Source organism: Polyodon spathula, chromosome 6 (assembly GCF_017654505.1).
Source record: "Polyodon spathula isolate WHYD16114869_AA chromosome 6, ASM1765450v1, whole genome shotgun sequence".
Classification (NCBI taxonomy): Eukaryota; Metazoa; Chordata; class Actinopteri; order Acipenseriformes; family Polyodontidae; genus Polyodon; species Polyodon spathula.
The window spans coordinates 18245060-18271633 of record NC_054539.1 but is presented as its reverse complement, the minus strand read 5'-3'; the positions used below and the strand labels follow the sequence as shown (position 1 = coordinate 18271633).

At 38.3% G+C, this 26574-nt stretch overlaps 1 protein-coding gene across 1 annotated transcript; it reads right to left on the bottom strand.

Annotated features, from left to right (window-relative positions):
* Window positions 1-1398: 1398 nt before the first annotated feature.
* shprh (SNF2 histone linker PHD RING helicase) lies at window positions 1399-24421 on the bottom strand. Its single transcript, XM_041252370.1, has 30 exons — window positions 24340-24421; window positions 22591-23198; window positions 21714-21843; window positions 21194-21412; window positions 20724-20802; window positions 19968-20118; window positions 19688-19793; window positions 17758-18014; window positions 16750-17478; window positions 15994-16245; window positions 14355-14433; window positions 13713-13876; window positions 12748-13004; window positions 12242-12363; window positions 11571-11659; window positions 11209-11301; window positions 10765-10872; window positions 9012-9154; window positions 8364-8537; window positions 7601-7663; window positions 7263-7488; window positions 6959-7096; window positions 6534-6635; window positions 6220-6291; window positions 5691-5879; window positions 5452-5544; window positions 4577-4663; window positions 4024-4202; window positions 2774-2854; window positions 1399-2598 (listed from the first exon to the last, which is right to left on the bottom strand). The coding sequence occupies exons 2-30, from the start codon at window positions 23161-23163 to the stop codon at window positions 2502-2504; spliced, it is 5052 nt and encodes a 1683-aa protein (XP_041108304.1). The 5' UTR covers window positions 23164-23198; window positions 24340-24421; the 3' UTR covers window positions 1399-2501.
* Between the last annotated feature and the right edge of the window lie 2153 nt (window positions 24422-26574).

Sequence of the window (26574 nt, the reverse complement as noted above, 5' to 3'; positions counted from 1 at the left end):
TGACTCACGTTTTTTTTGTCTTGCAAATATGACAAGCCCAAATGTTAAAGCCAATTGTCATTACTTCTAGCAAAACTAGAAAAAAGAATCCATTATGCTTCCATTGAACTAGAGACACTTTCTGTAACATAAGGCAGTGTCACTGACTTTGTTCCCAAAAAAGCTTTTACATTCAGGTGAAACAATTCTGTAATAAAACTTTATGATGTACAGTAAATTACATCAAATACCGGTAATAATAAGAATAATAAAAAAAAAAAAACTTTTATTTTAGTACTTTTGCTCTTGTAGGGTGCAAGAAGGAAGAGAACACAATGAGGTCTATTGAAATTACATAAACATTGGCATATCTGAACACTTGCCATTTCAACGCAGTATCAATCCTGCTGGGGTTTTCCTCCACGGTTGATTTATTGACCTCCTTTTTACCATCAAAAAAGACCATAAAATACAGTTGAATGATTTCTGTAAAAGAGCAGGCTTAAACATCCTACAACGGTGATAATTTGGACATTGCATTGCACAGTTATAATTAGGGCTCTACCTAAATCGCGATTTTGTGGATTTCGCAGAAATCGTGAAATTGAGGAGTCACCGCGAAATTCACCTCTGCAGGGGCCAATACATATGGAAAAAAAAAAAAAAAAAAAAAAACCGCATTTAAATTAACTGCACAACGCAAGAGACGCAAGCTACGCATCTTCCTTCTGTAGAAGTCCTTTTTTATTCCTTCGACGTCCAGTGTGCATTGCACGTAGCAAAAAACAAATAAAAAAAGTCCACAAATAACATTTACAAAAAAAATTAAAATCTCCAAAAAGCAGTTAACGTTGTTGTTTACTATTCAAATGAGAACAAAGTTTTAATCAGCACATCAGTGCATCTGTACTGCTTTTCTGTTACCTGTACTGTGCCGATTGAAGTAATTGTTTTGCATATCTTAATGTGTCTTTGGAGAAAATATGATCGATCGCTATTTTGCTTCAGAATCACACATTAAACAAAAGCTGCTACAGAGGCAGTTGAACAGAACGTAAAATAATAAACAGCTTTCAGAAACCAAATTGGAAAGTCAGCACAGACAAAAAAGTATTCCTGTCTGCAAGTTAAATCAGTACTAAAACGATCTAGCACAGCCACCCCATCTCAACCTGCTGCTTACTTTTTCGCAGTTGAAATTTTAGACCAGAATAACCACGTTTTGGATGGGTCGATGGGACAAATAACACGTCAACGAACATGCTGCATACATAGCCTTTATTAAAGTATGCCAGATGCCCTTGGGTAACCGAGTTTTGGGTCTGTTTCTGATCGAGTTCCACATCTGTATAACTTGGCAAAGCTTTGCCTTAACACCAATTCAGTGGATGCAGAACGCGCAATCTCAATGTATGGGCAAGTCAAAGGCAGGGGGGTGCTGCTTGCTTGCCTTTAACAAATGACAGCACTCTGTTTTAGGATTTATAGTGTTCTGAATTACTGTCTATGTAAGTTCACTTAATGTTTTAACAGGTCCGTGAAATGCCCGCAAAATCATAATTTTATTCCGCAACCTACCCGTGAAAAATATGTACATTTACCGCGATTTAAGTAGACCCCTAGTTAGAATTGTTCGATGACTACCTCTAATCAACTTGCGAATGTATTTCTAGTGTACTGTTTACTTTGTTAGGGTCTGTCATACAAAGAGTGCAAGAAAAAGTATACCCTCAACTTGATTAGAGGTAGCCACTGAGCATTTCTATACATATTATAACAGTAAATCGAAATGAAAACTACATAAACCTGACATTAACACGCTTAATCTGTCTATATAGAAACTGTTGCGGTTTAAACATTTAGAATGCTTTGTAATTGACATTCTGAGTGCGAGCTCTACACTAATCGCTATGCTAATACATTCCAATAAGGATGTGTACTGCACTTCTATTTTGGGATTTCTCTTTTCCAGATGGCCCTCAAGATTGTAATTACATAACTATGTCGTCTAGATTACATTGGTTTCCTGATACTCATGGACCAAATGCAACAAAGTCCTGTTCAAATTTCTTCACTACCTGGCACCTGCCTTGTGTTTAGGAGCTTGGCCCTTATTTACTGACTGCTGGAAAGATCTAAAAACACCCTGTAAGCTGTGCTTGGTGCTGTACTACCTACAAGACACAGCCTGACACTTTGACAGTGGCTATTGCTTTTAGTTAAGATACTGTTTTTTTTTTTTTTAAAAAAGTGATATTTTTAAAATTTCAATCAAAAATCCTAACTCTGTAGTGATCTGTGAGGGATATACTGTCTAGACTGTCCTGTGAATTATTTCAGTGCGATCAAGAATTCCTCAAGTAACAAAACATTACCAAACTGTACCCTATACTCGGTGCATTACTTTTGCTGGTAAAATATATCTTTAAACAATCAGGCCTGTACAGGTGATGTCTGTTAACATTATCCTTCTTATACTGTTGCTACTGCTTTACTATTATTATTATTCTCTCTGCCAGGTATCATTCCAGAGCTTCAGTGTCCTCTGTGAACAGATCTGCCAGGTCTGCTACTGTCAGCACAGACACCTCAGAGTGCTTCATGGAGGCGGTGCCATGGCTAGAAAAATCAAAGGGAATAAAGTTACTATCTAAACAAACCTCAGATAAAATGTCTGTGTTCAGTCCACATACACCAGCAATGATAAGGTCAGTTTAATTTATAGTTGTATTATCATTCACAGAGAATCTACAGTATAGGGCTCAGCCTTTTCCAAGGACAGGGGTGGGCTTACCTTCTTTCTGCTGTTTTCAACATGGTCTGCATTCTTTCTTCTATGGTTGATTTTATTAGAAACCTCTGAACAACAGTGGGCCTGAAAAAAAAGTTAACAGGAGCTGTTTAAAATGATAATGAGGAGACAATAAAACCCTATTCCAGAAACATAGCCATCCTTTTCCAATAACGCAGCTAGACAAACACACATTTCAAAATAAAAGTAAATGGGAAAAAAAAATTAAGTAAAAATACTAAAAGTGCAGTTGCCCTTAACAGCAGTACAAGAGCATTTGATACCGGATTGTGCTTTTCATTCATTATAGAAAAAAAAAAAAAAAATGCATGTTTCTATGTGCTGGGATAAAAAAACAAAAAACAAAACAAAACACAACAGGGACTCATTATCTAGCCAATCTGGCTCATAAACTCATCGCAAAAGGGAAAACCAGTAATAGAGACTCAAAGGTTCAAAGCAAAATGCAACTGACAGTGTTGACCACTATGCAGATTGGAAATAGAAAATCAGATTCCCTTAGGTATTTATGAGGGCCACCACCCAAAGCTCAACATAACTCCCAGCGCTACTAAGCGTTCTGTAGTATAATTTATATATTGTTATTACTATTATTAGTTGTGTCAACAGAGTCAACATGTACTGAGAAGCATTTAGGTAAGTGCTACTGCACGCTCCTTGCTTCATATCATATTCAATAAAATGTGCACAACCTTTTATGGTTGTCAATGTTTTGTCATGTGGATTCTGTTTGGCTTAATGGCTGCCAAGCAAAGAACTATGCAACAGACAGCACTGGCAACCATAACAGTTAATTATCCTAGCATAACAACATGTAGGTACACTTTAAATGAAACAGAGCACCCCAGTCAATTATCATTTGCCATACTAAGGATTGATGTGAACCCGCCCCCTCTATTGACAAAAGATTAAGCACATGCAATAGGCCTAAGAGTGTTGAAATAATAATGAGTGTGGGGTAGACACAATATTCAGAGACAAAGACAAACCAGTGTTGCTGTATGCTGTTAGCTGGCTAGGGTTCACAATTGTTGTACTGAACATGAACAAGTGTGTGGTAGTACAATGTGAAATAGGAGGCGATGCGCTGCTGTATTGTTTAGTTTGGATATGCAATAAACCAATTTTCCAAGTGCTTTCTTAACATGCCAAGAAAAAAAGGCAGTAACCAAATTAGCATTAAAATAAGATTTTTTTTTTTTTTTCAAGTTTATTTTATTAAAGACAGTTACTTTGTCTGTCCTATGCGATGCACTCTGCCAATGGCCTGCAGCTCATGGGCTGGGTTCAGTATGGGCTCTACCAGAAGAACATGCGTAGCTTCAATTATATTCAATCCATTCGAGCCAGTGTGTAGAGGAAGCAGTAATATGTTGATCTTGGCATCGTACTTAAACGAGGACAGGTTCTCCTGAAAGAAAAGTACATCAGTGGTTTACACACTTTGTCGAGATTACACAGCAAATATTCTACTGCTGGAATACAGGTGTCCTTTATTATTAAACACAGTTAGACTGAGGTTGTATTGGTGTTGAGTACTGCTGTGGCTAGTGCTGGCTGACTTTGTATAATGTGGCAATAAAAAACTTTCCAGCCAACCAGACTCATTTGAAATACAAGCAAGGGTGCTGGAACTAGGGGTGCGGCAGCACCACATGCCTTCCATCATATACAAGGGTTTCAGTTTTGTTCAATGGCTTTCAGCACCCCCACTTTAAAAATTGTTCCAGCGCCACTGAATACAAGTGCAGCAAGGTTCTCATAAAGAAATATAATCTTACCCACCTGAAATTTATGAATTCCGTTTATCTGAGAAAACTCCATGCTGTTGTCATAAAGAGCTTTTGCAATGATATCCAGAACACCTTGCCACTAGAATGAATACACAAACAAACCATACATTCATATATAACATGCATGCATGTATGTATACATAAATACATGCTTATCTGTCATTTTTATATGCAAAATGCAAAGCCAAATGCTAAAAAAAAATGTATAGGCAAGATGATTAAAATTAAATAAAGTACAATACAAATTATTGAAATAATTTCCATCATTAAAAAACACTGAATAAAACAGTATAGAAAGTATGGTGCTAAACAAGTAGGTCTTTATAAAGATCATGAATCAATCAAATAACAGAATCACTTACCTGATTTCACAAGCCTAACTGTAGTGCTGTTCAAGACATTTCGTAACTAGTAATGAATGTTCTCTGGGGTTTCTAAGTCCCTAAGATTCACTGACAGCTTAGCTGGGTGTCAAACTCCAGTCCTCGAGGGCCACAGGGTCGTCTGGTTTTCATTCCAACTTAAGCTCTCAATTAACATAATTGATCTAATTATTTATTGAATTTGACATATTTAACATTTCTCCCTGCTGGTCCCCACCAAAACCTGACCAGAGTGAGCCACGACTAATTCTCAACCCATTCATCAGAACAGAAAATACACTAGGCTAGGTGCTGTCTAATATACTAGCCTTAACTTCTTGAGTTCTTAAATGAAACTTGGTGGTCTAAACTCACATTAAAAACAGAACACAATCACTCTTTTTTTTTAATGACCTAAATACAGTAACAAATGTATTGTTTAAACATCTACTTGAGAAAATCAAGAACTGCCTACACACACTATTTAGCTATAAATACAATGTACCGTTGAGAAGACTAAAGCTTTAGCGTCCGGATTCTTCAACTGGATCTTCTTCAAGGCTCGTACCACAGCTTCCACTTTGGTAGAATGGCTACCCTACAGAAGACAATGATATAAACTAGCAGTGGGCAATAGTAACAATAGAATACGTTTAGAACCAACAATAGGACAAAACTGGCATGGACATCTACAAGCACACAACCTGGTCTCATAATAACTGGTCACATTACGGTTTTGGTTACCTTGACAGGGATCTCCTCATCCTGGTTTGCAGTCTCAGCTGTGAACACGTAGGAGATTTCTTTATGGGAGGTGGTCTGTCTGCAGATGGCACACTTGATTGCCCTCCTGCGGGTCCCAATGCTGTACTGCTGCACAATGATAGCTATGCACTCATTACAAAAGCAGTGCCCGCATGTTAAAACTGCCCACTGTGGAAAAAGAAAACATTTTCCTCACAAACTGGTGGACAGCAGCTACATTTTGAACTCTAGATCTGCATTGCGATGCATATTAAACGATATGAACTAAACTATATCAGATTTATACCTGTTTCATATGAATAATACTGCTTACAGATGCAGGTCAGTTGTTAGTGGAAACGAAGTCTGACAATGGCCCATTCCTGGGTGCAGTGGGGCCACAGAATGAAAAAAATGTTGATAATTGCTTACTCGTTAGCCTTCCCTGCCGTAAATCCTGTATTAGCCTGCCCGACACTATGTGCCTGTTGATGTACAGTGGAGAGGTTTGTCCTTCTCAGATCCTTACCTGTTTCCCCAGCTGCCGTGCACAGATAGGGCAGGGTTCTGGATTCTGCTCTCCACTTGATTTATCCTGAGACTACAAAACATACCGAAGCATTTATAATGTACTATTGCAGCTTAACAATTATATTTCTAGATACAAACCAGAGAGAATTTGTACGTCTTAAGATTGTATTAAGATGATACACCACTTCTGTATACCATACTCTTGGCAGGAGAGTAAATAATAAATCACCAATGAAACTAAAATTTTACAAACATATGCAACATGGAAACCATAACAATTGAAAGATACAGTTAAGAAGACTAGGTTCTTACTTTCTCTAAGTTTGTGAGGTACAAAAGTTGCCCAAGTTTCTTTTGTAACTGGGATTTTGCAACCACTTCATCATTTAATAATTTCATCCTGTTTTGCTCCACCTTTAAAAAGGAAAAAAAAATGAATAAAACAGTTTTTATACTGGGAAATGCATCTGTGTGTGTGTTCTGTATTTACAGCTATATTTAAAAAATATTTTCCCATTATTTTTTGGAGGAAAAAAAAAATTACATTTTCACAGTGAGTCTCTCATTTTGAAACCCACTATATGCAATTAAGACTATTGAAATAAGAATCTAAGCACACTGAACAATCTGAATGTCAGGTTTGGTACTATAAATGAGAAAATAGTCAATAATATTGATGCACATAGATCACAGATAAAAGTTCAGCAGGCCACCCGCACAGATAGCCTTGCCTTTACCTCGTGTGGTTCAATGATGTGCAACACTTTGGGCTTGGGTTCATCCGGGTGGCGCACACGCAGGCGTTCTGTTGCCATGCCCAACTCGTCGATTGCAGAGACATGATCCCGCAGCACCATCCAGTATTCATGAAGCAACTGCGCATGGGGGGGGGGGGGAAGGGCAGTCTATCACGCAACAATAAAAGGGTATACTAATACTAAAGGAATTCTCTTTCTGGAGTACAAAACAGCACAGATATTCATATTTGGAATCCTAAGGCATAGTCAATGGCTGAAGATTCCACTTGTACCCTTCTAATACCTTGTATTCCTTCTTCCGGCTCTCAAACAGCTCCATAAATGTGTTCCCATCCTCAATGAGGGCAGCATCCATCCGCCGGGCTTTGGCAAAAGACAAGATGGCCTTCATTACTCGCTCCATCTCGCTCGCTGCCCAAAGCCCACGGCTTGTTGTAGGCAGACGGTCATCAACGAGGCCTTCTTCATCTTCTATCATCTCCTCAAAGATGGCCGTCTGCCCTTTAACACTAAAAACGCCATAAAAAATGTTTTTTACTCTGTGTACTGTGCTTTTAGTGAAATCTTCTTTGTAAAACTAATGAGAACTAGAGGAATAATCAACATATGAAACGTACTTACGTGTGGGCAAAGAGCTTGGATTCATAATCTGTGAAGAGTTCATCAGCTTTACAAAACACACAGCTGGAGAGAAAGACGCACATGGGTGTAGAGTTCAGTACCGCTCAACAGAAAGAAAAAAAAAAAAACATTCCACATTGGTTCGGGTACGCTGCTAAGCATGCCCTTCACAAGGGCATGGCTCTTTCGTACAAAGAGCATTTTAAAAGCTGGGGTTTGGTTTTAAATATCACTTTGTCTCTAAGTAACAGGTCCCCTTTTACAACGGTCTTCCCGCTGGGTAAAGATACAACAGCTGAGGTGGAGTAACAGTTGAAAGAACATTCTCAGACACTTCACTGATAACCTAGCTAAAGTATGATTGTACAGCAATATGTTATGTCACTTATAGTTGTATATGTGATTTATTTGGAGCACTAGGGTGCATATTTTAAACAGTAGCTTGGTGGGACGTCTTCCTCAAGCCACATTCATTAATTGGCAATACTTGACAATAAAAAACAAACAATCAAGGTTAGATTTGGGAAAAGGGTTGCACTGCATGGAATATAGAGGTATAAAACAAATCCGATTCATTTAATTGCAATTACAACATTTGTCCACCAGGTATATACTTAGTTAAAATCATATTAGCATGAAAGAGATATGTATGCATATTGGCCTGCATCACTCATTTAAGTATTGTTAAATGGAATTCAGTGGGAAAGTATACATTGAACTGATATTATTTGATTACTACTCTAGCTGTGATTTTCTTACGTACTTGTTGAGGGGAAGCCTCACAGGGCGAAGGTGGCAAATGGTGGCTTCCTCAATGACTTTCTTAGAGGGAGGACCCTCCAGTTTCTTGACAGCAGCTTGCACGTTTTTTTGGGATTTCATCAAGTGCTCCATCTGTGTGCTCAGCAAATACTGCAGCCCTCTGCAGTCACGGAACCTGACAGCAACATCCATCACAGAACCATCAACATGTACTGCTTATTTAATATTTTAGACTCCGCCAAGACTGTACATTATAACTGCATTATTTAAAGTTGGTGAAATAAATGGTACGACAGGCACATGCTGTGGTGTCTGACACAGAAACAAGATTAAACTGTCCACGTCCAACTTTGGTCATTGGTATTCCCCTTGGATGGAAACTAGTTTGAATCAGACAAAGTAAATACAGTATCTGGTTGTCTCAGTCTGGCTCTAACACTAAAATACAAGCACCAGGAGTAAAAAAAAAATAGGTATATGCAAGACAATTACTAAGAACATAATGGCTTTCCCTTTTGCCTAATACAGTCAACTGCTTCTTGCTCTACAATGTGGTAGTACAAGGGAAAGAGCTGTAACATGTAGAGATTAAGATGTGCTACAGAGGGTTCAAACAGAATAGCAAAGTGATGTAACTGCACAAACGTACTTGTCAGCCATGGAAAGTTTACTGGCTTGCTGTTTGTAGTTACTGATCAACTCATTCTGAATACGAAGAACCAAGTCATCATCAATCGCATACTGGATTGCTCGCTGAATTACCTCCAACCACCAGGGAGATCCTGAGTGAATCTAGACAGCAAGAAAATGTGTCATTTTGCTTTGTGCCAAGCCATTACATAGACCCAGTTCAGAAGACTCTTCATGTAAAGTACATTAGTTTAATTTATAAAAAGGGCTTTATTTAGTACTAAATGAAACTGTATCATGAACAAGGTGCCACTTTCCCTGCTTGAACAGACAGTTGTACAAGACTGCTGATGGAACAGCATATGATAATTACGTCAATGGGAAAAACAGTTAGTGTGCCCACTGAGCAAAATTTACCGAGTTGTTCTGCTTTTTAATCTTTAATGTCAGGGCAAGTGGGGTTAAGTACCTCTAAAGGTTTGCAATAAATACATACATAAATAAATAAATAAATAAAAAGATCAAATGTGAGCAGAATGCACACATGACATATTAGGCAAACTAATTTACTGTTGCTCCAAATGAGACAAGAGTAACAATACTGGATAACTACAGAAATGTGTTTTTTTTCAGTCTTTTTTTTTATTTTAATGCTATGGGACATTACATTACTACTCCACCACCATCACCAAGGTAAGCTGCCCCTACCTTGCAGCTGGATGTATGTATTTAGACTTAGTGTTGATGACTGCCATGCTGATCTGCCAGATCAATCAGGTACATTAATCTGTTGCGTATCCGCCCGTCAGACATCCACCCTAACCATTTATCCACCATGATCACCCTCTTCAGAAATGTTAATTTATTATTGAACAGGAAAGATAAGTTCAGATATTGTAGATCCTACCAAAGTTTTTGTACACTGTGTTGTATGTGCTATGTGCGCTGCCATTGCTGGTAGTGTCATGTGAGCTGTTCAGTGTGTTGATATGTAAATAAATCCTGTTCGTCTGCAGTGTGTATCAACTTCAACCTCCGTCTCAATCTCCTGCCTGTCACTCAGCAGTGAACGCACACAGCCACACGGCAGACTGCTACCCTGTCACATGCATTGATACCCTGTATATTACTAAACAAGCGATTTAGGGAAACTCCCTAATAAAAACTGAATCTCAAAACAATAATTGTGTGAATATAGTAATTGTTACAGCTGTGTCTAACTGTATTTAAAACAGGGCTCATTCATCCAACTTTTTACATAGCCCTTACTCTGGTCCCACTGCAGTCGGATATGCGACAGATTACTGTACTAAACGAGTATCTTCAAATGTCATTTGAACAGTTTTTTCCTTATTTTCCCTTACTATTATCTGATGTTTGTTATCATTCTGAGTGGCTCTAGGTTTTGTTGCTACAATATTAACTTATTATCATTTCTCTCTAAATCTGCCTTACCTGGCTTTGAACTTGCTTTGAGCTTGCCAGGTCTAACAGACTTTCTCGTTACAGTCCAATCATATGGCAGAGTGACCTTTGAACTGTGCCAGCCCAAGCTACTCTCTGTCAATATATATATATATATATATATATTATATATATATATATATATACGATATGCTTAATGAGAAGTCAATATTGGTGCCACAGCACCCAGTATCACTTGGAATGATTGCAAACATGATAAAGCTGTATGGAAAACATATTGTAAAACAGCAAAAGCTAATAACATTTGAATCTACTCTTGAAGCTACACTAGCCACTGAGAGTCTTACCTTGCGTTTGAGCTCTTTGATGTTCTGAAGGACTGGCTGCAGGGCCTGTTGTGCTTCTGCAACTTCAGAGTTGGATTTGGTCATGTAGTGCTGTTTGAGCTGCTCTGCCTGCATACAATGCAAGGAAAAAGATTAGACTAACGGATACGTACGCACGTAGAGGCGTATATATTGATACAGGATAGTTCTTAGATGTAAAATATCACCAGAGCTAGAACTGCAATAGCACGGTCCTCACTCTCTGTATGTAGGGGAACAGTGATCCTGCAATCCTACAAAGCCCCAGCCAGCACTTCCTGACAGTGATAGTGAAAATACACTTTAATAGAAACATCTGTCTTAGTTTAATTAACATGCTACTTGACACACCACTTGATTAGATCCTGGACTGTCAACTAACACAAGATATTACCTTGGCATGTGCTAGCACCGCTCCATTCTTACCTCTACTTTCAGCAGATCATCTCGAAGGGTTGGGGGAATCTCAGAACGGTGTGCTTTCAGCAGTTCCATTAGGTTATGTGTAGCATGCAGCCGCTATAAAAAAGAAAAAAAAAAAAATCAGTTAAAAATATATTTTTTTAATGTATTTAACAGATAATAATCAATCGATTTTTATATATCACTTTTCCTGTAGACCATTTCAAAGCTCTGTACATCTAAAACCAATAAAGTGAGCATGCAAACATGACTACTTCCATGCTTTCAGGACTTATATAACTTATTTATGGATTACTGGTATGGTTACTGTTGCAGTACATTCTTATTAAAGTGGAAATAAATGCTTCAAATGGTATTTGTCTTACCTGTAGAGAATCAGTTTTGAGTTTGTCTTTGTGCTCCTCTGAGGACCGCAGTACTTCCCTGTACCGCTCCGCTGCCAAAGCATGTTCACCTCCAAAAGATAAATGATCTATTTTTCAGAACAACTTAACAGACGTGTCTTATATAATGTATCAATATACATCAAAGTCAGCTACTACCAGCACTCTGTTTTCTTGCTGTTGCATGAAGAGGTCAGGATATTCCCCCCCCCCCCCCCCCCCCCCCCCCCCCAAAGAACAAAGACAAATCAACAGACATGGTGGTGTAAATCTTTCATATCTTCAGGGTTGGTCTCCTGCTCTGTGGAGACACAGCACACAGAGCCGTTGCTGGATTTAGCAGGTGTTGATATGAGCTTACAAACACCCCATATCTTTTTGCAGCTATCGTCTGCAACTAAGTTGAACCATAGTATTTGCAATCATTTCTGCAACTGTCCACTCATAACACGTGGGAAAGTGGTTATGAACATACCACTTGATTTGTAAAGTCCAGAACGAATGCAGCACTAAGTTATGGTGGATCACGAACACGTTAACCTGCTAAAAAATATCCACAGCAAGTGTAAATGTGACATACGTACAGGAGCCTCCACAATGTCCTTGCTGTCTGTTATAAATAAAGTAATATACTTAAAGACATGTGCTCTTACCTCTGATTATATGGACCCCAGCCAGCCCATTGAAAGCGCATACAAGCTGGCGATGTGCCTCCTCACACTCCACTCTGCATTTCTTCTGCAGGGACAACAGCAGCTCCTCCATTGTCATGGTGCTGCAGAATTCAAAGACAACGTGATGAACATCGTATCAAAAATCATGATTCAAAACCAAGCGCATAAATCTACCATAGTTCTTTGGCAATAACTACGACCTGAGTTTCATGCACAGCCATAGTCACCGAGTGTGCACTCACTCGGGAACAGTGCTATGGTAATAAGTTACAGCTATCATGAAGTAAGTCAATCAAAATAACAAATCAGACACAGTAGAATCACTAACATAAGCTGTATCAATAAACTAACACAAAAGATTACCACAGTATAAAGGAGCGGAAATACAAGTTTAACACCTGAGCAGCTGCCCAGAAATTGACGGAATTATGACCTAAAACACCTGCCACTGATGGGGTATAGATCAGTCCAACACCACTGCCCACCTCTTCTGAAAAGGCAGAAACTCTCCCCGCACAGCCTGTGGGTGGCAGCAGGCCTGCCTCACCCTGAGCAGGGGGTACAGGATGGAGTTGACGGTTCTTCTGTCCAGACTGCCGAGCTTCAGGTTCCAGTCAGAAATCTTCCTCAGCTTCACAAGAGCATCCTGGGAGCAGACTTCGTGCTGGCGATGGTAGAAGTGACCTTCCACTGGAGAGAAGTGGAGCCAGTGTATCTCTTCCGTTTGAGGGGGAATCTGGATCTAAAGAGAACAGGTCAGTTATCCAGCCTATAACTAATTACTGACCATGTGGAATTAAATTTCAGTCCCTAGTAAATTTGCACTGAAGCTAATGGCAGTCAAGTGGAAGCTGCTTAAGAAAATTGTCAACATCGTCAGCCCTTCTATATTTATGAACACATTGTTTATTTATATTTTTATTTGGTCACTTTCTGGTCTGCTAGTTGTTTTCACTTCAATGTTTAATTGAAATCTTTACCATCCCCACCAGTCTCCAGCACACTAGAAAGAGATCCACTAACTCTAAATGTACTGTACTTGTACACTAATCTTATCCAGTCAGTGCTGTAAGGCAAGCACATTCTTTGCTATATTTATAATGTAGATACACTTTTTTTTTTTTTTTTTTAACAGTACACTTGCCCTCAGTCAGGGTTGGTACCAGGGAGGCATATACCTTGAAGATCGGTGGAAGAATAGAGAGCCAGCGTCTGAGACAGCACAGAGGAGGGAGCAAACTTTTAAGGGTCAAATGAATTTTAGAGGCATAAAGTTATAAAGCGACTGCTCTTCAAAGGACGGTTAGGGACTGCTAACAAAAAACAGATGACTAATTATGGCAAGGGCTTCTAAACGTCCAATGAAAATGCGTTCTACAAAAGTATTCTTATTTGTCAATTCTAATGTTGTTCTTTGGAATATTTACTTGGTTGTATGTACGCCACATACCTGGTCGAGAACATCTTTCTTTGAGGACCTCCACATGAGCCTGGCAATCAGGCTATAGAGGAGAAGGGGATTTCCTCGACGGTATGGGCGATACAGGAGTTGTTCCCACCAATGTTTCACCCAATATGGGTCGACTCCGAGGAACAGAACCAGGCCATATAAATCTGAGGAGCAGAGACAGCTCACCAGAGTGTGTATTGAGCAACACCACGCTTAGAGCTCATGATCCGATACAATGCAGAGGATCATGATATTTTTTATCATTAGGACACCACAGACGGTATACAGGGCTGTCAAACACAAAGTACAAAATACGTACCAACCTACAATAGTGTTTATACTACTGAGGAACACAGACAGTAGTCTAGGTTATAAGATTATCTTACTTGTAAACAACTACACTTTACAGCATTCAATACATTTTAGAGGCAAAGGGTATGAAATGTAATGTAAAGAATCCTAAGTAACATGACAATGACTATTACGGGAAACAAGCAGTTAATCCCTATGGGGATGAGGTCACCAAAAAAATGTAACAGATCATATATAACACATCCTTGTGCATCCCATATCTGTTATCATACCCCTGAAGGATTACAAAAATATAACCTGGATAAAACTCAGAGCTTTAGAATTGCTCACCTTCTAAACCTCGCTGTACCGGAGTTCCGCTGACACACCAACGGTTGATGGCTCTCAGCCTCAGTGCCATTTCTGCGGCCTGGAAAAAAATTATTGGGTCAGGTTGTGTGACTCTGGAGTTAAGCACAGGTGATGGAAATCATTGTGAGAAGGCCACACATGCCATTCATACCTGAACTGGAAAGCTGCACTATTTTTAACACTTTGATCTTTTTATTACTTTTGTTTGTCACCATCAGATTATATATATATATATATATATATATATATATATACACATACATACACACACACACACACACAGTGCATTTATCATGAAAAACATACAGAAACTAGTAATGCAAACCAAAATAGCGTTTAATGGAGATGTATGCAATACATTAGACAATGATACTTCTAGCAAAATCTTTTCAAAGTGCGATACACCTCCAACCCTGTTTCCCTAGGCTTTTCTGTTAAAAAAAAACAAACATATATACTACAAAAAAAAAAAAATTAAAATACTACCAAGCTACAAGATCATAATACATTTTATGATGGGAATAAGCTATTCAGCCCATCAGAGCTCAAACAAAAAATACTATTCTATTCATTTTTTTTTTTTTAAAAAAACTTTAAAACTAAATAAACAAACTAAATAAACAAGCCTGCTGTGCAATTTAAATTTGTCTTACATTTCAACAAAATACCTACCAACAGAAGTGTTTTTTTTTTTTTTTTTTTTATTGCGTAACAGCTTTTTTTAAACAATTCACTGCTGCAAGTCGTTCTTTTGAACCTTGATAAAGTCCACCATAGTCTTTTGTTTCAGTGAGGCAAAATATGCCTGCTGGGCTTCACTAAGTAACTGCCCCAGGAGAACTAATTTTACAGAAATTAATTTTAATTTAACTCCACAGGTTAGACTGACTCATGCATCTATGTCTGTGTCTGTGTGTGTGTGTGTGTGTGTGTGGATCGATCGCAGGCATTAAATCTATGTTGGCAATAAAGTGCTGTATTTCAGAGATAACAGTCGTCATGGAGCCACGGATAATTTAAGTCGCGGATGAACGGGGTGTGGGTAAATGAGGTTCTGCTGTATATATGAATACATGAAGTACTTTTCTCTTTTTTCTGTTGTAGAAAAAGGTACATTTTGATGTCTTCAAAGCATGTCTGTGTGCTACGGTGTACGGTTTTGTGGCACAGCAGAAGCCCTGTTGTAGTAATAGTGTGTGTGTATGTATGTGTTGTGAATATAGGGTTGGCAGGGAGGGGGTTAAAATCATCCTTGCCAGAATACATGTGGCTGAATAAATGATGATTAACTAGGCCCCAGCCACGTGGTATATAAGGAAGGATAAATCCTTTGTGTGTGGGAGTTTGGTGGGTGTGCACAATGTGTGGTGTTGGTAAAGATTTAGTAACTTGGTCTGTGGTGCCCAGTCTGACGTTAGAATTGTTTTGTTTAAACCTTTTATTTTGGCCCTTGTGCCTCGTTAATTTGTTCTTGTGTTTTGTGTGTTTGTTAAATAAATGCGTGCATACATGCTTTAACTGCAGTTTCTAGCCTCTGACACTACCCTGCTACAGTTTTTCAATTAAAGTCATCCTTAGATAAGACTAATACGGGATGCTCATTACAGAGGCCCATCACCTTTGCAGTGGGGCACTCCACCATCTGTGCTTCATCCAGGCAGACTCTCCACCACTCCACCGCCACCAGGGGGCTGGGGATGGCCATGTAGCGCTTCTGATTTCGGAAGCGACGGCCATCTTCACTGTTGCTGTGAGGAATGTCTACGTAGTTCAGCTCGGTGCGCAGGACGTCATAGGTTGTGATGACCACATCCTGTTCAGCCAAACTGTGAGGCTGAATAAAGCCGTGCTTCTTCACTCCTTGGTAAACCTACAAGAAGACAAAGAACAGCTTCCCTCATTGACGGACAGGAAAATAAGGACTTCAAAGCAAGCTGCACTGGTGATTTGTCTGAGGCTGTCCAGATCAATATTCGTAAGTGGACCCTGGCACCACACAAAAGGACCTCCATAGTAGAGGCTTCTTAATAATGGATTCTATTAAGAAACTAGAACTCACTTAACATACTTCAAAACTGCTTTCTAAATAGTGTTTGAAAATTATCTCCAAGATAAAGCACAAGACTAAATATCAAAGTCTTGAAAGTTGAATTATTACTGAACCCTTGTGGGCTTTTCCTTAAAAAGTGTCCGTTAAATTGGATAAATCATCAATATCAGACTACTTGCAGGCCCGAGGCTTTTTGATGATCACAAAAATCGTGAGCCTCACGTATCAAATGTACCATTTTCATGTACTGGCCCTTGAGGCTTTAGAAAGAATCTTCACTAAAAAAATCTTCACTAAAAAAAAAACAGACAACCGAAATCTTACCAGCACTCGAAGTGAAGATGACCTCACATGCCTGTTGATCTCATCTACCCACTGGTGGCAGATAGAGCTGGGTGAAATGATGAGCGTAGCCCCTGTGGGCACTGGCGTCATGGCAACCAGGCAGTGCGGGCAGTAGAAAGGCTTGGTCCCCAGGTCCTCCTGCTTGTAGTTGACGCACTCCGCGTGCTGCCACAGGAAGCAGTTCAGACACTGCACTCTGGCTTTATAGTCAACCAGGCCAAGCTCTCCACAGATACATTCAAACCGATAGACAGACATGTTGAAAGGAAGAACTGCTGTGGACTGTGGACAAGGTGCATTGGTGCTGCAGTGTGAACCTGATTCTTGCATCTCTGGGCAGCCTTCATTTTGCTTTACCTTGGATTCACATTTGTTGTTTATCATATCCAGAGCTGAGTGACTCTGTGTGTCATCGGCTTCTATTAATAAGTTGTCCTGGGTCTTAACCACAGTCTGGTCCACAGTCTTATCTAGTGGTTCACAGACACCCTCTCTCAAAGTACTGTCTTTTGAAACCCTGTCTTTGCTCTGACCACAGTAGTTATGTTCTTCTAGCCCAGGATTCATTGGTTTTATGCTTTCTGGGTCACTTTGAAGCAGTTCATCTTTGTTTTCTGCATCAGTCAGAACATCTTTTTCCACCCTTGCATGTTTCCTTGTGGCTCTCCTAAGTCTACAGTCTGGTTTACTGTCCGGAGGGTTTGATTTCTGAAAATATAAAACATAGATGCTTAACAGGCTGATATACACTAATCAGAATGTCTCAACTGATGAGAATCCTGTAAAATTGCATTTGATGCCGGTAAACCACTATTGTGTACAATCAATCACAGAATATGTTTAATACTTCAAAAAAATAAATAAATAAATACAGAACAAAAAATATTACGCTATTGCTGTTCATATTAGAAATGTATGGAATTAATGTCAAGAATGGAATTGTATATCTTTTATATTGAATAATACCTGAACAACTACTGTGCCTACCTGTTTTGCAACTGTCCCGAGTTTCTTGGTCTCTTTATACTTCTTTCCCAGCTTGAACGACCCGGCAAGCCCCCGGCCTTTCACCTGCTCCACCAGCTCTTCAGCGACCAGCTTCTCCAAAGTCTTTTTAATGAGGCGCCGGTTTCTCTGAAGGTCGTACCTGTAAGTGGCACGGATGTACCCAAAGATAGCGTTGACTGAGGCCCCCTTCCCCACCCTCATCTCCTTGATAGCAGTGAGAAGCATCACCCGTAAAGCTGCAGGTACAAAAAACAGAACAATTCAAAATGGCAGTGCCTTCTTTTTGAGGAACTGCTCGTTTTCGCTGACACTGTCAAAATTATGCCTTCAAGTGTCAACAGGAGAACACTGCCATTTATGCTGCCCCTGCAACTGTGGCAAACAAGAAATCTCTATATAAATGAACAGTTACAGCGTGAACAAAAATTACAGCTTCACACTCATTTTTCAAAGCATTTCGGCTTTTAGAAGTATTTTAAGCAGGCCCAGTGCTTAAGCGATAATCTAAGTGTAACAACGTTGTGTGACACACTACTGTTTTGGATTCTGTCCCATGCTGGTGAAGTGAATGAATGAAGACAAGCCTAATTTATTTGAATAGTGGTTATGACGCTTGCTAATGTTGTGCGTGGACACCGGTACGCGCCCAGCCTCTGCCCTGTTACATAAGTAGAAACAACAAAAGAGAATGACAGAGAACACATAAAATAGGATATTTAACAGATAAAAAATGTAATATTAAGAAAATGTGTAGATCACATAAAGCATCCCTTTAACTTACAGTGAATGCCACACCTGACAGAAATTAGAAATGTGATGGTGTTGATTGATTTTAAGGACACCAATTAATAAAGTACATTCAGGGCAAACACTTGAAAATCTCTTTATGTACTATCCCTCGCTTATTTGAACTTCAAAAACATACATGTCACAAATACTGAAGTTAACAGGCTTGAGACAGATATCAAGGACACTGGAGAAAAACAGCGCCATCAATCAGATTACAATGGATAGATTTTAAAACAGAAAAGTCTGTCCTTGCTGTCAAGACAAAACACCGGAAGATGATTGTTTTTTTTTTTTTTTTTTTTCTGCTGTCAGAAGAAAAAGGAAAGATATGACATCTGATGAGTGAAAAATGCCTGAGCAGTTGGTAACACGTGTCTTCCATTAAAATAAAACTGGCATCATCAACCTCACTGCTCATGCCTCCTTGACTTTCAGGTAGATTGCTTCAGCAATACATCAGTTAAAACATTTAAACCACCTAATAGATTGCTGCTACCACTCCAAAATAAAGCTGAATCGAAGGTTCAGTGCTAGCCGTCTTATATTTGGCAACACCTGAGCAGAATTGTAAAACTCTGTAAACAATCCAAGTTTAGGGAAAAGAACGAAAGAAAGTCTGCAGTTCATATGATGCCTTACTATACAGAGTAAATATAGCACATGAACTGTGTTGAGATGAGGTGATATATAACTAATGAAAGAACTTTATGAATCTTACCTGTCATGCACGCAAATGTAGACTAGGCTAAAAAGTATGCATGTCTTAAATCTGAAGTAGTCTGTTACACTTGCCGTCAGTGTTTCCTGGATCAAGGCATGTCACGGTAGGGATGAATTTCCCTTGTTGTAAGGAATGCAAACCAACAGCTTTCTGTAATCTAGTATGCTGCCAGATAACATCTGTAACATGTGTTTCTTTAAAAAATGTGAGATCTACCTTGCGAATGGAAATGCAACTTACATCATTATTTTCAATAGTTCTAACCCCTTTAAATCAATAAGTTAGGGAAAATATAGTAACAGTATTCACTGAAACACTGTTAAAATGTCATTTACTGCTGCTTGATATCAACTTCAACATTCACTACCACACAACCTACTACAGAAAGTCAGTACTTACTGGGGTAGACCACTTTTTCTTTTGGCTTTAAGTCAGACTTCTTATAATGCTGTTTCTTTTTTCCGTCTGTAGGTGGAGGTGGGACAAAGTAGTTTACTGACCTTCCCTTTAAACAAAAAAATATATATATTGGCCATTATAAAACTGTACAGTGTATAATGAATATGAAAGAGTATATTTATGGCAACAATACTGAGAGAGTTTATCTTGATTTTATTAAGTAAATAACATCTCTAGCTTTTATGTTTACTACAATACTTAAATCCTGCTAAAGATTTACCTCGGGTAGCGTTAGGCCATGTTTTCCAACACCCTGCCATGTATTGATAAGAATGAGTGCCAGCACTTCCACAGTTTTCCCCAGACCCATCTCATCTGCCAGGATTCCTCCTGGCCATTCAGTGCCAGCCACAGGAAATTCACGTATCAAACTACAACAAAGAATAACTGGGTCTGATTTGGGAATTCAGCATAATGGCTACTAGTCTCATAACAGTAGGTAGCAGTTATTTTAAGAAGACAATCGCAGCGTCACAGAAAGATCATTGTAAGCTACACAAATTACAAGTCTGAGAAATTAGCATTTATAGATAATATCAAAGCAGCCATAATATGTTATTTAGTTTTTTTGTAGTTTTAATCTCCTTGCAGATGCATATTGTAAAGATCTAAACAATAGTGAATCTAAATGCCAATTTACTTAATTTAACTCCTAATACAACCCCCTTTTACCAAGTTAATATCACTAATAAATCAATGTAAAAGCTGGCTTTAGAGGGGGATCGTACTTAGAGAAATAAATCAGTCCCCAAATAAAAAAAGACAAAACTTTAAATAAACTTAATCAATAATCTTTTGATAATTTTGCAAACGCTTTTATTTTTACTTGTAATGATACATTTCAGTAGGCAATGTAACTTGAATTAATATTTGTCTGCTGTACCTTTTCATCCCATACAGAGGAGATGCATCTCTGTGGTTATTCTAGTGAAAAAAGTATACAATAAATACATTTCTGTACAAGATTGTTTCCTACCAGCCTGTATATGGGTTATAGTAGAGCGTCTTTCCACATAATGTAGCAACTTCTTGCCACAGGAAATGCAGTGATTTTTCTATAAAAAACAAAACACAAAATCAATTTCTCAATAACAAATTCTGTTCATTTGCACATGGATTTCAAATCTCCAGTGTAGGGAGTTGCTGATTTTTAACTGGGCTGGTTTATTGGATCCTCCTCGTCGCATTGAGAGGGTGGCTGTCCCTAAAGGAATCTGTGACAAGAAGCAGACACTGAAATGCAGAAATTGCAGGTATACTTGTGGGACAAATGCCAATCCTGCTGTGTCCAACAGGTGGTGCTATTGTTCTGTGGTGTACACAGAGGGTGCTTTGGAATGTGTCTGTTAATTCTTAGGTCTTGACAATGTTGTATAGGCCACTTTTGTTTTTCAACATGAACCTTTTGGTTCAAGACATGACTGCCTGTGGGTACCCAACACCTACCATGTGTTTGGGAGCTTCTGTAGTTCTCCCTTTTCAGCATCCAATTAACAGCATCACACTGGTAAGGTCTCAGCACAGGGATGAGTGCTGGGTGTTGGATGTCTTCCTGAGGGCTGTGGGCTTCATTTTGATGGGCACGTCTCACATAATCATACAGCTCTTCAATGTTCTGCCGCTCCAGGTCAGTATCTGACTCTTCTTTTTCATCCTCTTGTAAGTCTAAAAACAAAGCCAGGCTCTGTTTAATAAAGGCAGTCAATGTGTTGATACAAAAAAATTGGACTCTGCAACATTATGTCGTCATCCACCAAACATTGAGACAAAAAATAAGAAACACCTGTATTATGATGCATGCTGAAGCATGCTGTCCCACACATGACCAATTCATCCGTTATGCAAATGGTCCAACAGGTTAAATATCAGGTCAGACTGGCCCAGCGGTTTCAAAATGTAACCATCCCATTCAAGTCTTGTAACCATAGATACAATGCATTTTCTTTAACTAGTAGTAGCAGTTTACCTGGAATTATAAAGTCATAGAAGAGCTCCATTAGTTTCTGGATCAGCTGATTGGCCTTTCTTATTCTTCCACTTCTTTCACTCAGAAACTCTGGTTTTCCTAGTCCGGATTCCAAGAGGAAAATACCCACCTGAAAAATCAAGATTTAAAAGGCACATCACAAACTCTAACACATATTTTACACGTACCTGTTACACAAAAATGACACATTGAGTTACTTAGGTGTTAAATAATGAAAACAGCAGAAATAACACCATGTGACAATTATTTTTTTTTTTTTTTTTATTTGTTCCTGGGTAGTAAGTGTTATTTCCCATGCTTATGCCTCAAAAGTATAGAAAATGGCTATTATTCCCCACAAACTTTGCTTTTGTGACCAGGACAGTGATATTTCAAAATATCACTATTTCCAATGGAAAAACGGGCAAATGTGTGTCTTTTCGTTCACATAAAGTCAGAAAAAAACAACATATGAATCCAAATTAACATGTATTTATACTAAAGTAATACAAAAATGACTACAAAAGATTTAGAAGCGAGTAGTTTTTCGAGATTTACGATTATACTGTATTTACTGTAAAAACTACTCACTTCTAAATCTTTTGTAGTCATTTTTGTATTACTTTAGTATAAATACATGTTAATTTGGATTCATATGTTGTTTTTTTCTGACTTTATGTGAACGAAAAGACACACATTTGCCCGTTTTCCCATTGGAAATAGTGATATTTTGAAATATCACTGTCCTGGTCACAAAAGCAAAGTTTGTGGGGAATAATAGCCATTTTCTATACTTTTGAGGCATAAGCAATTAGGAAATAACACTTACTACCCAGGAACAAAAATTGTGTTACATAGTGTAATCATAGCATTATACCTTTAAAAAATCACTGTCTTCGTTTGGTATTTGATAAAGCTGGACAACTCTTCTCTTCTTAAGCCACATTAGGTCTTCTAACACAGTACTGTCCAGAGAACATTCCACAGAGTAAACGTCTTTGCTGCTGAAATCAGACTCTTCTGTGCACACAATGAGCTGATCATTAGTCATTCTAAGGGTGAAACTCAGGTCCTGAATGCCACCAGGAAAGACATGGGCTGACTTTGGATGAAGACGACACTCACCAATCAAGGCCTTCCAGACAGGGCCTAGCTCACAGGGTGACAGCACCTTTAGATTGATTGGAATGGAGCTGGGAGACGGAATGCATAAGGACTCTCCAGGGTCTGTTAACCCCAAGAAGCTCTGAGGGCTTGAGATTCTGTCTTTCACAGCAATGGAACATCCTTCCTCTAAGGTATTGTCATCTTCAACAGTAAGAGGTGCAGCCGAGGAGCTGGGACCGGGAACGTTGTCATTTTTTAAGTCCTCGTGCATATTCCAGCAGAGCTTCTTCTTTGTCTCCTCATCCACCTTGACCGGAGGGGCCCGCTTCCTTCTGCTGCTCATGGCTTCAAGTTGGTACTTCAGGACCTGGGATGAAGCTGCAGCAAGAAAAAGGAAAGATGTCTCTGGGAAACACTATATTTACAAGGGGTCCTAAGAAGTATTAAATCAAATGCTAGAATAATATAAATGCTTCAATAATACAGGAGTAGTTTGAACTTTAAAAAACAAAAACAAAATCAATTTGGGGTTGAATTCAGTTTCTGATTAACATCTGGTTCTGCGGCAGGGATGGGAATAAAACTCATCCATTCCAGGTTTTACTACGCGCTTGAATAGCCACAGTCTATACCTAACAAACTCAGGTGTGTTTCACTAAACTCATAAGAAAACCAGGAATTGATCAAATTGCTGTTGAGTCTTATTTCGATCCCTACTGCTGGGATGAGACTGTATAGCAGTTTTTGTCATTCTAGACGTAACTGTGAGTTAAACCACACAACTCTGCATCAAAAGTATGACTAAGGGCTGTTACCTGACTAATCCCAGAGTTTACAAGTGCAGTGCTATGAAATACAGAGGGTTAACCCCAAATCTTGTTTGTACATCCATTATTCCTAATCTGAAACCCAAAAAGGCCTAAATTCAAGTCTAAACATAAACACTGTCTGCCACACGCCATGGTTTATATATAAAAAAAAAAAAAAAAAACACTCCTGTGCAGTTTAATTCAAATTAACTCTCCCATTTATTGCCATTGTAAATTAACATAAAAACATACATATTTAGGCAACAATTCGTTGAAGAAGTGAAGGTGGCAAAGTACCGTCCGCATTTACTTGCAACCTGAGAATACAGGTCCAGTATGTAATCGTATAGTTTCAGGGACATTTTATTAAAAAAAACAACCAATAAATAACAACAAATAACAAACTTTCAACGCGTTTTTAATATAGTTTCTGTATTCTGGCGTATAGTATTTATTTTGCACGCAGCTGAATCAATTAAAAATACCACACTCGATCACAAAAGACACGCTTTGTGTTAGAAAAATGTAGCACGGAATGAACGACAAGCAAGAATATTTATATCTTTCACGGCCTGTGCAGGTTGCAAAAAATGATTACACGTTCTCGTTTTTAAATTCCAGTAGAACCGCCCATTTGCAAGAATAAAAAGCACGCTTTGTGACCGCGATGAGTATAAAAACATCTCAGCCTACAAATAAATGGAACCTACGTTATCAAATGCCGGCAAGGGAAGCATTCACCTAAAACACTTTCACAGTAACCAACTGTTTACATCGCCATCTTTTATTTACAGGAAGTAAAACCTTTATGATAAAGTGGAGCCTGGGTAAAGTTGTATATTTGGCACTAGAGGGCAGTCTGACGCTTCGCTAAGGATGTCAAGTGATCAAGATTAGTTTTATTTGAGCTGATGACGATGACAACATAATTTAATTAGCAAGAAGCCACATTCTGACATAAAAATAATCCCGATTACTCAGAAATCGGCAAGGTTTTCACAAAAGAATATATTAGGGCAAATGCATTCTGATTTATCATTCCTGCACGTCTTACATTCATTTTGTATGTATATCTCATCAATGTTTGGCCTGATTCCAGTTTTACCGGTGTAGGCAGGAGCTGTATTCTACTTCTACAACACACTAATCTCTTCATCACACAATCTCTCGCTTTTTTTTTTTTTTTTTTTTTTTTTTTTACCAGTAGGCTGTAGTTAATGACATAATTTCATATTATATGTGCAGTTTTATTTTAAAGTAGGACATCTCTTACTATACTAGGTTAAAAAGAGCATACCTTCCTTTCAGGTACTCTTTATTGGTCATTTCACCTCAGCAGCATTTTCAGGATCAAATGATGTCACTGTCTGTAAAGCATGTCAGTAACTAGGGGCTGACTGAGAGAAGAGTGAAGATGAGACCAGTATCACTGGAGGTGAAATGACCTGGCAAGTGAAGGACTGCGTACAAATAATATATACAAATAGAGATTAATTTAACCTAGTACAGAACAAAATCTGAAATACAAGTTTGCTATAATATGTGATTCTTTCGTAACTGCACACAAGCCCTATAGCGAACAGAAGCGCAAGGCAGAAGATCTATGCAATCATTTTGTATATAACCACTTTACATTCTTTCTTCCTTATACTTCTCATGTTTAATTAAACACAGCTATTTTCCAGAAGACAAGTCTTCAGTTTTTTTTTTTTAAATAACACAAATACTAAATAATTGTAATGACTTTGATACCAACCTTCTGTTCAAAGTCATATTATTGCATATTCCTTTCACACCCACTTAAAAGAACTGAAGGAAGAAATTATACCGTACAAAAAATGGATGTTCTGCTCCTTGTAAAATGTTGAATACAGTATAATGACTGGTTTCACCGTCAATATTTATGGGTACTTTGAAACTCCAAAATTAATTCACATACACCTGCCCTCAGAAGATCATAACCTTGTGCACTAAACACAAATTTCACCTTGTTTTTAAAGAAAACATACATTTGCCCTGCATTGAAAAATGTATTCAAACATCAAGCATATTTACTATTTACATATGTTCTTACTATTTACTATTTGGTGATGTGGGGCTTATTTTGTTACTGTAAAAGCATGTCAATTTGATATTTTACTCTTTTATATATCCTACAATATGTTTCTAATTTAAAACATTGAAATGGATACAAAAAATTACAGTTTAATAACACACCCGATCACAACACTGGGCAATCTTAATGTATGTCAGATTGTATGTAATTTCTATGAACTCCATTTGCAGAATATTCAATTTTCACACTATGTCTTATAAGCCATCAGAGAGTGTGGTTGTCATGGAAAAAAACAGGTCCTTTTGAAGCCATAATAAAAAGCACTGGGGTTGTATGTTTCTATAGAAAGCAATCTTAGCTTGAAATCCCCTCTGCTGTCTTTACATGTGCTGTATTATCCTGATTAAGTATTGCTAGTTGAAATTCCATTTCAACACTGTATTTCTTTGCAGTGTGTACTTAATGTTTGTCTTATAGGTTTCCTAATAACTATTATAGCTTCTGTGCAGATAGATTGTGACTTGACTATTGCGTTTTTAATAACGTATCTTAAACACCTACAGCCAAGGATATCTGTCCTGTGGCTAAGTTTAATCAGATACTGATACACTATTTGGATTCATTGGAACAAAAGTGTTAAAAAGATCTACCAAGTATTAACTCTATTGATAACATTGATGCAATGAATTGTCTTAAAGATAGCGTTGCAAGTTCAGTAAATTTCAAGTTCATTGGTCTCTTAAATAAATTCCAAGAGCTAGTTTTTAAACTCATTAAGCAGGTTGTACAAGTTATTTCAGCTAAGAGCTAGTTCTTTCAGTTAAAAATAAACAGTAGATTTGCAGAAACCAAAACACTTGTGTTTTTAATCCTCTATTCCCGCTGTTCA

What these genes read in the sequence shown, in the direction of transcription:
- shprh (XM_041252370.1), bottom strand. Translation starts at nt 23,163, where the DNA reads ATGAGCAGCAGAAGGAAGCGGGCCCCTCCGGTCAAGGTGGATGAGGAG. An exon ending in GCCGGAAGAAGGAATACAAG is followed by an intron (nt 7,097 to 7,262) that starts GTATTAGAAGGG and finishes CCCCATGCGCAG; the next exon opens with TTGCTTCATGAATACTGGAT. An exon ending in CATCGCATAGGACAGACAAA is followed by an intron (nt 2,855 to 4,023) that starts GTAACTGTCTTT and finishes CTTTTTTTTCAG; the next exon opens with GCCCACTGTTGTTCAGAGGT.